The sequence below is a fragment of the Mustela nivalis genome (assembly GCF_964662115.1).
Source record: "Mustela nivalis genome assembly, chromosome: 13".
Classification (NCBI taxonomy): Eukaryota; Metazoa; Chordata; class Mammalia; order Carnivora; family Mustelidae; genus Mustela; species Mustela nivalis.
The window spans coordinates 57,865,212-57,880,134 of NC_139032.1; the positions used below are offsets into that span (position 1 = coordinate 57,865,212).

The 14,923-nt window shown below is 52.0% G+C and overlaps 1 protein-coding gene across 5 annotated transcripts; it reads right to left on the reverse strand.

Annotated features, from left to right (window-relative positions):
• Nucleotides 1-767: 767 nt before the first annotated feature.
• ATOSB (atos homolog B) lies at nt 768-12,885 on the reverse strand. Of its 5 annotated transcripts, none has more exons than XM_082694771.1 (9): nt 12,795-12,885; nt 4,711-4,854; nt 3,484-4,452; nt 3,266-3,324; nt 2,970-3,075; nt 2,685-2,843; nt 2,432-2,500; nt 2,172-2,347; nt 768-2,033 (listed from the first exon to the last, which is right to left on the reverse strand). In XM_082694771.1, exons 3-9 carry the CDS (start codon nt 4,375-4,377, stop codon nt 1,880-1,882), a joined length of 1,617 nt encoding a protein of 538 aa, XP_082550897.1. In that variant the 5' UTR covers nt 4,378-4,452; nt 4,711-4,854; nt 12,795-12,885; the 3' UTR covers nt 768-1,879. The 5 variants fall into 5 exon arrangements, with proteins under 5 accessions (XP_082550897.1, XP_082550895.1, XP_082550893.1 ...); XM_082694769.1 differs by having other exon boundaries at nt 12,768-12,850; XM_082694767.1 differs by lacking the exon at nt 12,795-12,885 and adding an exon at nt 12,344-12,504.
• Nucleotides 12,886-14,923: the final 2,038 nt, after the last annotated feature.

Below are 14,923 nucleotides of genomic sequence, written 5' to 3' on the forward strand. Positions count from 1 at the left end.
TATAAACGCTCCTGTCACCATAGCGACCAGGGGATTGGAGCGCTCTTTCTTACGGTTGCCATAGTGACATAGTCAGGTAGCCGAGCTGTGTTGTATCCAGCCTTCCCACTAGGGACTGACCCCATTCCCGTTGCCGTGGTGACTGGGCCTAACAATGCCTAGTGATTGGACTGAGATTTCCCCTTCCCCTCTTTTCGCAAAGCACCACAGCTTTTTCTACTTCTTTCGACCTCTTCCCAGTTTATCAGGCCTAGCGCTGATTGGACTGAGATTTCCCCTTCCCCTCTTTTCGCAAAGCACCACAGCTTTTTCTACTTCTTTCGACCTCTTCCCAGTTTATCAGGCCTAGCGCCCTTGCATAGCGCCCCACACAGCCCCTACATTCGGCCTTCTCTGGATCATGTCACTGCACATATCCCTGATGCTCTGGCACATCTTCTAAGAGACCTCCATTAAATCATTCTCATTTTACATTTCAGGGCTCGTAAGTTCAAGAGGGGCTAAAATCAGTAACAAAAGAACCACTATAGGAATGCAGGTCTACATTCAGAGAGTTTAGCTTTTGTGGACTGAACCTTCCCCACCACCCAACCCCATTTATCTGAAAAGAACAAGACCAGATCCTGAGAATCTTTAGGGCCTTGCCTAAGACTTCATGGCCTTGGGCCTCAGGTGTCCTCTTTGGAGAAATGGGCAGAGTCTGAGCTCCAGTTAGGCCCTCCATCCCCAGTACCATACACTCCCCAACAGAAAAAGTAAGGTTTAGCTCAAGTTTCCAAACAAGAATTTATTCTTTCTGTTTTTTTTTTTTTTTTCTTGAAAAAAAGTACCAGGTACAATTTTTTCCTTTTTCCTTTTTGTTCAAGTTTCAAGCAATTGCTTGTTCCCCTCAGCCCAGCCCTAGGAGTTAGAGCTAAGACTGGGTCAGAATCTGGTGTGGGTATTGGGGTAGCTGGGAATCACATGACTGGGTGTGAAGGGTATCCCTCACCCCAGCTGAGGTAGGTGGGTCAGAGTCTGGCCAGATGAGAGGAGGCATCCCAGTCCTTGGCCCTGACTCTGCCCCCTGAACACCTTCCTCAGTCAGGACCCCAAAGCAAGGAGACACAGGCAGGAGGATAGGGACAACTGGAATCTGGAGACTTAGATGAGGGGTGGTTAACCTGTGTGTGTGCATGCATGCAAGCTCTCTCTCACACACACCACGCAAATACAAGCTTGCATGTGCGCACATACGTGCACACACACACACACACACAGCTGGTTTTCAGAGAGGGGTCAGAGGGTAGGGGAAGTGAAAGGTATAAGACAGGGCACGGGATGCTGAGTCTTTGGCTAGTGACTCAGTCCTTCTGGGATAACCTCTCTGCTGTCAGCTGAGGAAAAAGAGTTCTTCCCTAACCCCCAACATCAGCTTCTTCAACTCCTGAGCTTGGAGCAGTATCTGAGAGTGGGAATGGAGGAGGGGCAATGCCAATTACCAGGTTTGGGAGGTTACCAAGGCAATCCAATTTGAATAAATTATAAATTAAAAATAAATAAAATAATAAGTGGCCCCTGCCCAGGACAGGGAGGCAACGCTGGCATAACTTGCCTGGGAACTTGGGATAACCTCGGGATAGCTCTGGTGTCTCCCCACTACCTAAGCTGGCCTGGGAAATCCAAGGGGATGAGGAGGCACGTGGAGTACCCAAAGTAGAGCAGAGTGTGGTAAGGATCGGAAGCCTTAAATACCCAAATAATCAATTTGGGCATGAGCATGGTGAGGGCTTTAATTCAAGCCTGGAGGATCTTTTGCCACCTTTCCACATATTTGCTCTGTTCGGGATGGAGCAGGATGAGCTGGTACTTGGCCCCCATGGGTTCAGGGCACTGACAATCAGGGCAAAGGTGAATAACGTGGGTTGTGAGGGGACTCAGTCACTGCCTGCAGTTCGTAGGGGAGCCCTGTGTCCAGTTCCAGGCTCCGGCGTGAAAAAAGCAGGCGGATGTCTCCATGCAGGCTTAAGCGGCCTGAGCGGGAGCTCCGGAACCTGGGGGAGGACAGGGTGATCAAAGAAAGGATCCAGACAGTTTAGAGGCCAGGAGAGATCCTATTCAGAGAAGAGAAAACCCAGGGTGGGGAAAATTCTTTCCCTGGGCCTCCCAACGCCCCTGGGCACTGTCCTAACCTGAGGTGCAACAAGTAGCAGAGGAGGCGGCAGGTGGGGCTAGCATTTCCCTCCTCACCCACAGGCACCAAAAAGAGGCGATGGCGCAGGAAGGTCATATGGGCAGCAGGCATGTCCGAGAAGTCAAAAGTCACAAGGAACATCTTCACCACAGTCTGGTTGGGGTTAAATAAGGTCTGGGGGCAGGACAGAACAAAGTTCGTAGGGTCTAGGGGCTGTTTTCCTCTTCCTACTGCCCCTCCTTCTCAGGGAACACTTACCACTTGGATGGTGCCCACCTTGGGCACGCTGTAACCCTTCCTCCCCAGGGGGTTCAGGTCCACGACACCCTAGAAAGGCCATGGAGCCATCAGCTAAAGTTGGGTCTCATCCATCTCCATGATCTTTCACTCTGGGCCTGGCCCCCGCCCCACACAAGAGTTCTCCCCACCCGGCCCTGAACACCTAAAGAATCCCTTCTGCCATCAACCCCTCATCCTCACAAGCTAACTTAGAGTTGAGGTCAGATCATACCAGGAAGGGGGCCGGGGCGTTTTGCTCAGAAACATCAAAGAAGGTGACAGTGACAGGCAGCGTGACATGCTGGGGGCAATAGGATCCACTAGCTCCAATCTCTGCCGTAAAGCCCTCAATGTGGCCAGATGGTGCAAAGCGTCCTCGCAGCAATGATTCCTGGGGTGGAGATGGGGAAAGCATATTAGGAGACAGACACCAGCTGTTTTCCTTACCCATCCAAGCCACATTCCACCATCTCACTTCCCCCAAGGCCCCCCAATCACAGAATCCAAGGGGAACTACCTCAAAGTTGCCCAGCAGGGTACGGCTGACGGCAGGGGTAGGAACAAGGGAGGCACTGGGGGGGTTCAGCAGGCCTGGCCCCTTCCGGAGGCTTCGAAGGGAGCTCCTGGTAGGGGAGGGGACACACAGTGTGTTGGCTTAAAGCATTCTGCTATGCTTACTCATGTCCTTGGGTTCACCCTTTGCCACTATCTAGGGCTCCTGCCCTGGGGTCCCCTACCCTGGGGTTGGAAAAAGGATTACAGACTTTTGCCCTATTTGCAGGGTCAGAGCAGAGGGAGAAGCTGATCACTCACAGCTTCAGGCGACGGGCACCTTTCAGCCTCCGCCCCATGGGACTGCAGTCTGTTGGGTCCTATGGAGAGGAAAGATTACAAAAAGAGATTGGGTGGAGGCCAAGTATGTTTGCAAGCAGGAACTCATTACAAGCTCTCATAGGAACATCCTCACCGGTCTTCACCTTTTCCCATACATGTATCTACTTAAGAGTAGACCGTCTCCTCTCCTGGCTTACCAGCACAGGCTCCTTGGGCCCAGGCAGCAGATGGCTCCAGAAGGGTGTGGCTTTGGCATCAGAACTGTTGGCAGCAGGAGGGTGGCCCAGGGTTCCCCGGCGCCTCCGAGGGGCTGGCCCCTCATCCTCAGAGCTGACATCTAGGGCTTCTCCAGCAGGAAGCAGCCTTCGCTTGGTGGGGCAGGGGCCTGGAGGTCCAGGGCCGGGGGGTGTGTGCTCGGGACTATGCCCATTGGCAGTGCCAGGGGACTCCCTAGGCCAGGGGCTTCCCCCGTTGCCCACCCCAGCCACTGGGCTCTTACCCCCTATTTGTGCAAGACTGTGCAAATCAGTGTCAAATGTGTGCAGCTGGCCCAGAGGGGCTGGCCCTGGAGACTCCCCCAGGGACCCCTGTACCCCTGGATCTGGGGAAGCCCAGTCTCTGGTGTGCAAACTGTTGCAGGAAGCATTTGATGGGGAACAGGGGGGACTTTGGGCCCCTGAAGTCCAATGTGAGGTGGAGCTACTTCCCTGTTCCACAACACAGAGGCCATGATGGCAGAAATGCTGGCTGGTCACACCCAGTCCCAGCCCCAGTCCCTCTGGGCCTAGTAGCCTCACAGTAGATGGTTCTTCAGGGGGTAGTCCCTCTCTGGCCCCCAGCCCAGGACCTCTCTTCAGCTCCCTGGGAACCTCAGTGGGTGGGGCCGGCCGTTTGAGGGCCCTATGAGGCTCAGAGGCACCAGCTGGAGGGGAAAAGATGGATACCTGGTAGACCCCGGGGGATGTCGCCCCCCCTGCTGGGCTGTAGCCCATGAGCAGGCCACCCTGGAGAGCCCCCTGCCTGACTGCAGGCTGTGAAGGGCCAGCCTCTGGTTCTGAGGATGGAGACGGCTCCGCCTGCACGTGGCGCATGAAGCCCCCCTTGGGTCAGGGGGGCCCCCCCACACAGCCTTTATGCTGGGCCTGGGCTGGGGGGCCTGGGGACATCTGTGCAAGAGAAGAGAAGAAAAGACCATCAGAGGAATCTATGAGTCTTCTCCCTTCCACTTGAGTTTCAGATCCTCCCCCAGCCTGAAGAGATGACCTTGTGGGGTTCCTGGGGGTGTAGGTGTCCAAATCCCCAGAAAGATTAATGGAATATTGATCCCATTAATAATAGACCAGTGCGAGAACTTCTAAGAGGGTAACGTGTTTAGCTCAGGTTTCTTACTGGACCTGTTTCCCCTCCCTTTCCCTAGCACTCACGCCGATGAAGAGGCCTTAAGCCTAGATGTGTGTTCCCTCTTCCTGACTGATGCCTTGCTCTCCTAGCTTGCAGTCTGGTCCATTCCCGCTGCACTGGCAAGGTGACTGCCACCATTCCGTGCAGCTCCTGGGCTCAGCCGGACCCTGAGGGAAGAAGAGCAGACATAAGCCAGAGTGCCTAAAGCCAATGGTTAGGCTCCTCTCCAATTGTGAGCTCCCAGAGTACCCTCCAGGATATCCTTCTCCCATATGAAAAGCTCTTCAGAAACAGAAGGAGCAGTCTTGGGATCCAGAGCCCAGAGGGCAGAGCTGGGCTACCTAAGGAGTCAGAGAGAGGCAGGTCTCCCTTCAGTGGAGTAAGGATGTGAGAAGTAAGTTGTGGCAGGATGACCACTTACCAGGGCCACCAGCAAAGAGATTTCTGCCCTGAACATGAGGGGGGATGTAATATCCCAGGATCCAAGAGATCATGCCACCTGAGAGCTGGTCAGAGCCATCAATGAAAGAATGAATTATTCCATTCAGTCCTCCTAGTCAGGGCCACTGAGTTGTGTAACTCCTTCCCCGTAAGTCTATTTCCTAAGGGACAGTGCTACCCCAAAGCCCTAAGGGCAGAGATCTTGCAGAAATTCGTGTCCCATGAGCACTCCTCAGAGGTACAAACCTCAGGTCAGCTCAAAGCTGGCTCTTCAAATGTAAACTCCCAATTGCCTCCAGCAGTCTATCCCTTTAATAGGAGGCAACAAATCTAATCAAAAACAAGTGGAGGGGGAGTGGAGGAGGTACTGCCAGAAGGCACTTTCCAGGACCTACCCTCCCCCTAGGCCCTGCAAACTAGAGATAAGGCAGGGGCAGTCAGACAGCTGGAAGCAACTAAGACTACCTCTTCGCTTTTCACAACAAGTTCCACGAACTAAAATGCAAACCACTGTTTTTCTGACAGGGCACACGATGGTCTCTACTGACTGGTTCATCCCCAGGATCCCATACCAAGTGAGGGGAATGTCAAATTGAAGGCCATCTTCCTTTATGTAAGGAAATATTGCCTCCAGGATCAAGCTTCTCCTTTGTGCAGTAGTCTGTGCTGACTGCCATCCACAATATCTCTTCCCCTTTAAAGAATATCTCCTGTATGCCTACCTAAGTCCTGTCTTTACTCCTTGGCTAGCCCAAATGCCATTCCCTCCAGAAAGCCTACTCTGGCCACCCTAAGTCATAAATCTCTCTCTCCCCCTCTGGACTCCACCTAAGGCAGTGTCATTATCTACTGTAATCCAGTGACAGTTTTGCTTGCTCTTGTAGGTAAGAAATCTCTTAGACAGGAGTGCCTAGGTGGCCCAGTCAGTTAAGCATCTGACTCTCGGTTTTGGCTCAGGTTATCTCAGTGGCATGAGATGGAGACCCGTGCTGGCTCCACACTCAGTGTTAAGTCTGCTGGAAATTCTCTCTACCTCTTCTCTGCCCCTCATACTTGTGCTCTCTCATTCTCTAAAATATATAAATAAATATGAAAGGAAGGAAGGACGGAAGGAAGGAAGGGAAGGGGGAAGAAAGAAAGAAAGAAAGAATTCTCCTAGACAGACTATGGGATTCTTCAGGGTAGGTTTGTGTTCTGCTCCTCCACCAAATTTCAAGTATAGGGATTAAGCACAGAGCAGGGCTCAAAAAAGTAGAATGGAAGCCCCAGAGATCTCAGCAGTGCAATTGGTCCTGACAGTGCAGAGAAAAACTCCCAGAATGAGAGAAGCAGAGATATTACTTGCACAGAGAGAGTCAGCAAAAAGAGAGGTGGAAGTGGAGGGCAGGGAGAAAGAGAGAGTTGTACCCCAGAGACTGAAAAGATTTCCTATACCAAGTTCCTATCATTGCATCTAACACTACCCTATTTCACCACATTCTCATTAGAAGTAAGACCCTTAAGAAAATTCTGGTTTTCTGTGGTGGTTGGGGTATCTGGAAAGGGCAGAAGTCCAATGACAGCACTGTCAAGTGGCACAACATGTATTCATCTCTACCCCTCCTTTTCTCTACCCAAACCATACAGATTCAGAAACGGCCTTTTCTGTAACACTCCACCCCCTAGTCATCCAAGTTGGCCTCTTGAGTCCTTGCCCTGGGGAAGCCAGGTGATGACATGATGCCCTATTTGACCCCAGCATGCCTGGCATCTGCTTATTTTCCCAGAGCTCTCTCAGTTCCTGCTTTGTCAATGAGAATCTCAAAGACTCACTTCCCTGCTACCCAGCCTGTTTGGCTCTAGATCATGGCTTCAAGCTGACTCATGGGGCAGGACTGTGGAGGAGGGGGGCAGAGTAGGCCAAACCTCACTCTGTGCAGGGGGTGGGCAGCAGCTGGCGTCAAACAGCTGTGCCAGGCTGTGGCTGGCAAGGACTACAGCTCCCAACATGCCCAGGGAGCAAGGCCAGCAAAAACAACAAGTCCCAGAATACAGTGGGTTCTGTACCTCACACACCTGCTAGGCCTGGGAGGTGGGGTAGGTGGGTGTTGGTATAGATATAAGCTCCAGGCTCACTCTCCCCTTCCCTTCAGTATTAAAGATACCCATTTCTACACTGATCAAAGAGGGTGACAGGAAGAATTCCTCTCCATGTGCTTTCTACCCTTGTGTCCCACCAGTTGAGAGAGAACAGCCAGCTGCTCTGCATTTTTTCCCTATACGTGTCCATACACGCAAGGGGGGCTACTCCCATGGACCACCACCACTGTGATTACAAAAGTCAAGCTCTGCTCTCTCACCAGCCCCTCGACCGCTGGCCTAAAACCCTCTACCTTCAGTGGAGAGTGAGCAGATGTCAGCACCTCCTCCAAACTAAGCCTGGCCAACTCACCCCTTTTCCTGGACTCCTTGTTCTGGACTATCCCCCAACCCTGCTTAGTCTCCCAGGTCCATTTTCACCCCTCTCCTCCCCAGACCCTGGGACAGGCCCCATTCCCTAGTGGAGCTTCGGAGATTTGCTCTTCCCCCCTAGCACACACTCACCCCGCTCTTAAATTGGTTCCGCCGCGGCGGCCGCTGCTCCGGGCCCTTCCGTCCCGTCCCGGTCCCTCCCCTCGAATCCCGGGTCCTCCCCGCCACGGGCCCCCAACCCAGACAAAGGGTGGCTCAGGCAGAGCTCTGCTCTGCTAGGCTGTTCTCTGTTCAGCTTCGTGTGCAACACTAGCGGGCTCTGGAGCCCGCAGCCCCCCAGCCACTGCCGCACCCCTCCCCGCGACTGTCCCTCCCGGTGGCCGCCCCGGCTCCGCGCTGCCGACTCCGCTGCCCCTCTGACTCACAGGCCATTTCCTACCAGCTGATGGGGCCGCCCGCCCCGCCCAATGCCCCAACACCCCCGCCGCGGCGAACGCGGCCGCCACGCCCCCCTAACACCACGCCCTCCATGGGCAGCGATCATGCTGATTGGCCCACAGGAGTCCAGCCTCTCCACGACCTCAAGTGTGAGGCACGCCCCCTTCAAGAGACGCACGCCCATTGGTCCACAAGGGGGCAGGCCTACCTGGGACCACCCCGCCCATCTCCTTAACCCCTCATCTGCCGAAATCCAAAGGCGCTCCCTCCCCTTCCATTTAACCCTTTCAAAGGCTTGGGCCTCCCACTTCTCACCTCCACCCTACCTCTTCCGACGGTGTTTAATAGGACGCCCTAGGGCTTTCATGGACAAGTTCGACAATCTCCAAAGTCGGCCTGCTCTTCCCACACCAAACCCCAAATATCCCCACTCCCATTCATCTCTCCCTTCCTTGCAAACCAGAGCTTCAGAGACCAGAGGACTGCTGAAGTCTAGAAAGCTTCCTTCATGCCAGAACAGATGAAATAGTCCAGCAGTGGGACCTTGTGTCCTTCCATTGAGAAATGGTATTATTCCTTTTCTTACTCTATATTGGTGTTCTTTTGCCTTCATTAGAGGGACTCCAAGGACTCCTGAGATAGGGATACATTTTAATTCAGGGACCTACACATTCTTTTTTGTGTCTCTGAACTACCATTCTGAGACCAAGACTGCTTTGTCCTTTCTACCAGTACTCTCTCTTTATAGGAGACTGAGCACCCAGGGGAAGTGAGATAGTAAGGCTTCTGCCATTAGTGCGGTGAGATGTGCCAAACTCTTCTGATGGAGCTCACTTCCATGACTCACAGCTCCCCTGAAACTCCCTATCCTCCCCCTGAGTCACTGGGCTCCAGGCTCAGGCCAGAATCAGCATTCTAAATTCTTGTCCTTCTACCCTTTAAATGACCAGGATGGGAACCTCTGCCATGGATGGGGCATTAAAAGATACTTTTTATGGGCACCTGGGTGGCTCAGTGGGTTAAAGTCTCTGCCTTTGGCTCAGGTCATGATCCCAGGGTCCTGGGATCGAGCCCCGCATCGGGCTCTCTGCTCAGCAAGGAGCCTGCTTCCCTTCCTCTCTCTGCCTGCCTCTCTGCCTACTTGTGATCTCTGTCTGTCTAATAAATAAATTAAAAAAAAAAAAAAGATACTTTTTAGAGGAGCTGCTTTAGGGGCAAGCTAAGAATATACGTAGCCCTGACAATCTTCCCCTATGCACTTGTTGATAAGTCAGTTTCCAAACTTAAGAAGCTTTTTGTTTCAGTCTTCCACAGAAGCAAGCGAACACCAGAATGAAAAGAGGGAAGACACAGGGCATCACCTCAGTCAGAGGAGTATGCAACTCTTGATCTTGGAGTGGGGAGTTCAAACCCCATGTTGGGTGTAGGGATTACTTACAAATAAAATCTTAAAACAATAACAACACAAAACAAAGAGGGAAGACTCAAACTGATACCTGGAGAACTGGCATCAGCGAGGGTAGACTCTCTGGTTGTGCCTCCAAAGAGGGGGAGTCCATTCTTCCGTAGTTCAGAGCCCACAGAAGGCCCAACATCCTTGTTTCTACCTTGCCTGTACTGTAGGCCCCAAGGGCCCAGAGGTTGTCAGTGTGCAGTAAAGAAAGGCTCCCCTCCCCCTACTTCCTCCTTCAGCCTTAGACTTAGGAAGAAAAACTAAGTAACCCTTCTCTCTGGCCCCTGTCTCCTCACCTCAGACCAGGAGCAAAACCCTGAAAAAGAACCCAGTTCCAGTGGACTCACTTCTTCATTGGTTCTCTAATAGTAAGGAACAGGATTCAGGAAATTTTCAAAATCCTGAACAAAATGGCAGAGTACTAAAGAAAGAACCTGCCTGCCTTAGTAAAAGTTTACTGGGAAGACAAACAGACACAGAACACTATAGGAAATTAATAGTCCCTTGGTGACGCCACAGAACAGGCAGTAAGTTCTGTTTTACTGCCACTAACATAGGCCAAGGCCTTAGTTACTTGCAAAGGTCTTGGGGGTAACAGTTCAATGGGAAGGATCAAAGATGTTCTAGGCCTCTCTGTACCCTAGGAAAACAGCATGGTACAATCAAGAGGCCCTAACTAGCTGCCCCAAACTCTTACCCTGCTTTATTTTTTCATAGCAGTTATCACCACATGGCCTCTCTCTGCGTCACACACTCACGCATAGTTCTTTCTCCCCCTATTAGAATGGAAGCTCTATGAGAGCAGAAAAGTTGTTTTGTTCGTGCCAGTATTCCCAGAATCAACATCAGTGCCTGGCACATAATAGCCATTCAGTAAACATTGGCTAAAAGAAATGATGAGCCCTGGGCTGCGTGAACACAATCAGAAGGCCTGGATCCTAATTCCTGCTCTTTCACTGTGAGACCCAGAGAAAGTCAATCTCTTTGGATGCAAATTTTCAACTCTATAAGATGAGGAGTTTGTATAAATGATGGCCATTGAGGCCATCTCTGTAACTCTGGCCTTATATTGCTATGTTTCTAATAGCAATTGTTCACTCAAATTCATTTTCAGAGGATGGACCCAAATGTCTGAATGCCCTCCTGCTTGTATTGAAGCAGAGAGGCTAAATATCCCAGCCTCAGCACAGCAAACTGATGCCCTTTTTCTTCATGCCCCACCCACTCAAACAAATGCCTCAGTCCTGAGGAAGCTGGAGTGTTTGCCCTAGGCCCGCCTCTCTGAGAGACGGTCTGGGAAGCTGTGTTGCCATAGCAATCAGCTCCTCCTCAAAAGGCTTCAGCCTGCCCTCCCTTACCCCACCCTACCCCACGGCTTTGTCTGGTCTCAGCACCCCCTCCCTCCCTGGCCAGTCACAGCTAGAAGGAGGTTGGCTAGGGGCCCCTTTCAGTAACACTGTCACACACATTCAGCCTCTGTGGGGAAGGCTGGCCTTTTTCACCCTCTCCCAGATAGCCCAGGGGCAAATAGAACTTTGGCACTATATCAAGGCTCCTCAGGAAACCTGAGGGGCTCCCTGGAGGTCTAAGCCCTCGTCTCCATTCTGACCATCAGCTTCCAAGCCAGGAGTGTGGGAGTCATTCTCTTTTCCTCTTCCAGCTAAGGCTGGAACCTCATATCCCTTCTGGAGTTCAGCCTGCCATAGTAGCCCATCTCTCAAAACATATATCCAAGATATATGTAATTTTCAGCCTTCCCAAAGAAGGTCCTAGGGTTTTTAGGTTTTAGGTCCTAGGGTTCACCCCCAGGAGAAGGAAAAGGGTGGGGAAAGTAAGTTTGTGGCAAGTGGTGAAAAAGTGGCAGCCAGTCACTTGTGGAGGCTGTTGGAAGACATATTGGTAGGAGTGGGGTGGGGTCTGGGCCTTGCTCCTGGTAACTAGGGTCTGTGGCCGTTGAGCACAAAGTTCCGGGCAGGGCACAGCTCCTAGATGGGCAAGTCCCAGGCCAGGCCCCAGGGCGAGGAAGGAAGTGGGAAATGAGCACACCCAGAGCATAGGGCAGGGCAAAGTGGGGGAGGGGGAAGACAGGGACCAAGGCAGGCTTCTGGGAGGAACAGGAACTAGAATGGGGGTTAACAGGAACACCAGCTGGGGGAAGAAACTCCAGTCTCACCCAGGCAGATCCAAAGCCAACTGAGGAGACAGTCACAGAAGACCTAGTAGCAAGTGGGGCCTGATCCTCCCTCCCTAAGAGTGGTAGCCTGAAGGTGTTATTAGGAGCCAAGGAGCCAGGAGCACTAGGGACTGGCTTCTTTACCCCACCAATTCCATCACACCATTCCTAGAACACAGTACACAAGCCTCTTCCTGAGTCTCTACAAAGCCCCAGGACTTTCTCAAAGGACTAGTGGTTCTTCCCCACTCAGTTGGGGCCTACAACTCTTCCCCTCACACAGTGCCCACAACCCCATCCCTTCTTTCTGTGCACAGTCCCTCTGTCCCTCCGTTTCTCCCACACTCTGGACCACCAGCTCTTCTCCATCACAGGGCACCTGCTTTCCCCAAAGCAACTTTAGATCCCCTCCCCCTCAAGTATAGCCAGCCTCCAACCCTCCACATCAGACAGCGTCCTAGCCCCCTCACACTGTACCTACAACCTCGGCAAAACACTCCGGTCTCTCCCCCACAAAGGCCCCTGGAGAATGCACCTGCTTACCCACACATTGAGCCCCCAAGTCCTCCCCCAACTCTGTCTTCCTTCCCCCCCACAGCAGTCCTCAGATTCTCTCCTTTTCTAACGTGCCCCCCACCTCCTGTTTGCCCAAGCGCACCCCCATCCTTGTCCCTCCTTCCACGCGCACCCCACCCCACACCTGTAGTTCCGTGAGTCCCGTTGCACCTGAGGAGGTAGTGGGTTGGGGCAGTTACAGAGAGGCCCTAGCAGCAGCCTCGGCCTGCAAACCTCACCCCTTCTGTCCGAGCCCCGCCCCCGCAACGCCCAGGCCCACCCCCTCCCTTGTCCCACCTCCCACCTTCTCCGGGCTCGTCCCCTTTGCTAGTTTCTTTAATTCCTTTGGCTCCTCCCCTGTAACAAGGCTCCGCCCCCATGGCTCCGCCCCTTCTCTCCAATGCACCTCCCCAGGAACATCCGCCTGTCACTAGCCCCTTCCCCGATCCCCGCCCTCTTCTGGTTCCTCAGCCTTTCGCGGGGACCCGCCCCTCGGATTCCAGCCTGGCAAAACCCAAGCCAGGCCCTCTTCCACCGCGAGCCCTGGTCGGTCTCAGAGACCCTCCTACCCCCGCCCCTTCGCCCGCCCGCCTCACCCGGGCGCTAGAGCTCCAGCCCGGATCCGCTGGCTCTGATTGGCGGCGGCGGCCCCAATGGATGTCGGGGGAGACAAAGTGATGGCTGCAGGTCGCCCGAGGTCCCACCCGGCCACGTGCGGCTTCTGTGATGACAGGTCTAGAGGGGCGGGGCCTTGGCCCTCAGGGTGCGGGCCTCGGCTGGCCGGATCGGACTGGGGGTGGGGGAGCGGGACCTGGCATCAAAGCGCTAGCCTGAGGGTACCGAGCCTGACTGGGGCTCTCCCGGGCTTTTGCGTTAGTGTGAGCTGCCCGCGGAACTTGAGCCTTTTTCTGGGGACGTCTGGGTTAGCGCACGCATTTGCTTTAATGGGGGAGGTCTTTGGGGTTTGCAAGGTAGTGCAAGGAGTTTCAGGAGTCTGTAAAGATGGGAGAATCTGGTTGGTGGTGTCTCAAGTCTGTGAGGTTGAGCAAGTGTCTACAGCCTACGCCGTACGGGAGAATCTGAGTTCTGGGAGATGGGCAGTAACAGCCAGATCTGTACCTATGAGAAGGTGGGTTAGAAAGGAATTCTGTGAATTTTAGGAGCTTAAGTGTTAATACGAAGTTAGAAGAGTCTGCAATCGCCGGAGAGAAGCAGGGCCCTTGCTTTGTACAAGTGTCAAATGACCTATGTGACAGTTACATATGTTCTGTAATTTAATTAGCGCTTGAGTTTTCTCTCCTATTTACACTCGCCCTACTAGTTCCCGAGATATAGCAGAGGGAAGTCCACGCGTATCAGGTACCTGTAGATGGCAGCACAGGACCCTTGCAGAACTGAAGGGCCCAGAGCCCAGGGCCTATCGCGGCTCTCGGTAGAGCAGGCGGTATAGACTGTCGGTCAAACCTGGTGAAGTTCTCTGAAAGTGGCAGATTCTTTAGGTTTCTGGGACTTTCTGTGAGTAGTTAGCTTAAGATAATTTACTAAACACCAATTGTATGCAAAGAAAAAAAAGGATTTTTTCTCTGTCCTAAAGGAACTTGTTTAGGTTGTCATATAAGTACCTCGATAATTCTACAGACAGTAAAATTGGAAGGGTTTGGGGTGGTGGAAAAACCATAGGGTTTGTAATCATTTGTGTTGGCCTTTGAACTTTAGGTTTGGGTATTTACTACCTGTATGAATTTGACTAAATTACTTGACTTAAAAAAATAAACTTAATTAATTTTAGAACAATTTTAGATGTATAGACCATTTATGAAGCCGATTCAGAGTTTCCGTTGTACACCACCCAATTTCTCTTATTAACATTTAAATTACTATGGTTCATCTGTTATAATTAATTAACCAATATTGGTACATTATCATTAATTAAAGTACATACCTCATTCAGATTTCCTTAGTTCTTCTTCTTTTTTTAAAAAGATTTTATTTATTTATTTGACAGAGATCACAAGTAGGCAGAGAGAGAGGAAGCAGGCCCCCTGCTGAGCAGAGAGCCTGATGCTGGGTGTGATCTCAGGACCCTGAGATCATGATCTGAGCTGAAGACAGAGGCTTAACCCACTGAGCAACCCAGACACCCCTCCCTTTCTTAGTTCTTCTTTACACCTTTTCTCTGTTCCAGGATCCTATCCAGGATCTCAAATTGCATTTGGTTGTCATGTCTCCTTAAACTTTTCTTTGGCTGTGACATTTTCTCAGACTTCCTGGTTTTTGATGACCTTGATGGTTTTAGCATTAGATTTTTTAAAAAATTTTTATTTATTTATTTGACAGGCAGAGATCACAAGTAGGCAGAGAGGGAAGCAGAGAGAGAGAGGAGGAAGCAGGCTTCCCGCCGAGCAGAAAGCCCGATTTGGGGCTTGATCCCAGGATTCCTAGGATCATGACCTGAGCCGAAGGCAGAGGCACAACCCACCAAGCCACCCAGGACCCCTGCCATTTGATATTTTATAGAATGTCTTTCAGTGGGATTTGTCTGATGTGTTTCTCATGATTAGACTGAGGTTATGGGTTCAGGAAAGGATGACTCCTGATTTAATGACTCCTGATTTAAAGTGACTGCTGCCTGGTCCAAAGCTCCTGATCAGCAGGAAGTAGCTACCATTAGTTTTCACCCTTTTTCCCTAACAGGAGTTAGGGTTACCTCTTCAGAGGCAGGGAA